The 1,286-nt window shown below is 35.0% G+C and overlaps 1 protein-coding gene across 1 annotated transcript in view; it reads right to left on the bottom strand.

Annotated features, from left to right (window-relative positions):
- Nucleotides 1-256: 256 nt before the first annotated feature.
- The window catches only part of LOC108577467, a 1,668-nt gene continuing 638 nt past the window's right edge, over nt 257-1,286 (bottom strand). Inside the window, exons 2-4 of the mRNA XM_017940621.1 lie at nt 977-1,235; nt 648-892; nt 257-466 (exon numbers count right to left, since the gene is read on the bottom strand). Coding sequence (XP_017796110.1) covers nt 257-466; nt 648-892; nt 977-1,235 — 714 coding nt within the window. The remainder of the gene's footprint in view (nt 467-647; nt 893-976; nt 1,236-1,286) is intronic.

The raw sequence follows: 1,286 nt of genomic DNA, 5'->3' as shown, positions 1-1,286 counted from the left end.
TTATATTTAAATAAATTTAACATTTTATCGCAAATTTGAAATAAATTCACCCTAATTAACACTACTATTTCACAGTATCGACAAAACAAGGTGTTGTTGTAATGGTCTTCTTTTTAAAAGGAATTTCTTCTTTGTTTTTCTTTTTTAATTGTGCATCCTGTGTAAACAATTCTCAACAATTACACGATAAATCCACGTGACAACAACGATTACTCTCAGTATCGTTCAATTACTGTCTAAACGACCATCATTGCGATTAATTGCAGGGCATGATCTTTGCTACTATGTCAATTACCATATGCACAACCGGCAAGACAATAAAACCGAATATAAATATTAAACATACGTATACACTGAATAATTCTGCGGTGAATATAAAACATCGTACCATCGTCTGCCGGAAGTCCTTACTGTTTCTTATGCTAATCACCTTATCCAGAATGAATCGCAATAGGTACAGGAATACCTGTAGAAAGTACGTAAGAATTGAACGTTCTCCATCTTTCATACATACATACAATATTTAAATATCGACACAGTTTGTCACATTGAAGTATTAACACGTTTCAAGTGAGTTTCCCTACGTCACATAAAATTTTCCTTTTTCACCAATTAATTTTATCTTAAATAAATCAACTTCGCTATACCTCTACAACAGGTATGATGTTCAGCATCACGTATAACAACGCGAGAAGAGATCGACCAGTCGCTCGACCCATTGTTCTAATGAGAGCCAGAAACGAGTACTCTGATCGTGGAACGCCGCATGACTCTTGATAATTGACCAAATACTCCCGAAAGTTGTACAAGAAATTTCTCTTTGGATCGTCTCTCGTAGGATTCTTGTAACGACCGTCTATCGTGTGCAACAAATTCGTCGAAATGTTATCTCCTTTAATTAAGAAAATTTTTTATCAACATATCTACATTGTTACGTTAAAACTTATTGTTCGTTGTTCAATTTTGAAAAATTTACCCGAAGTGAAATTCTTCCGATACCAATGTTTCGATCGATCGAAATCAGAAATGCTGTATGGATTTTTCCACCTCCATTCAGCGATCGTTGGTTCTTGTACAATATTTCCTTCGTTGCATTTCCAATCGCCTGATTTTTTATTCAAAGTGTTCCCATCTGTGTTCGATATGAATTTCTCGTCGAAATGCGGACACGAACCGTTCACTATTTCGCTTATCGTACACTTTCTTTCCGTTTTGCGTTTTTCTCCTTCTACGAACTAGCGAAACCGTACGAAATATACAATTTTTCATAATTAAATAAACGGAAG

This window comes from Habropoda laboriosa, unplaced genomic scaffold (assembly GCF_001263275.1).
Source record: "Habropoda laboriosa isolate 0110345459 unplaced genomic scaffold, ASM126327v1 scaffold776, whole genome shotgun sequence".
NCBI lineage: Eukaryota > Metazoa > Arthropoda > Insecta > Hymenoptera > Apidae > Habropoda > Habropoda laboriosa.
This window is presented reverse-complemented; position numbering and strand designations above follow the sequence as displayed.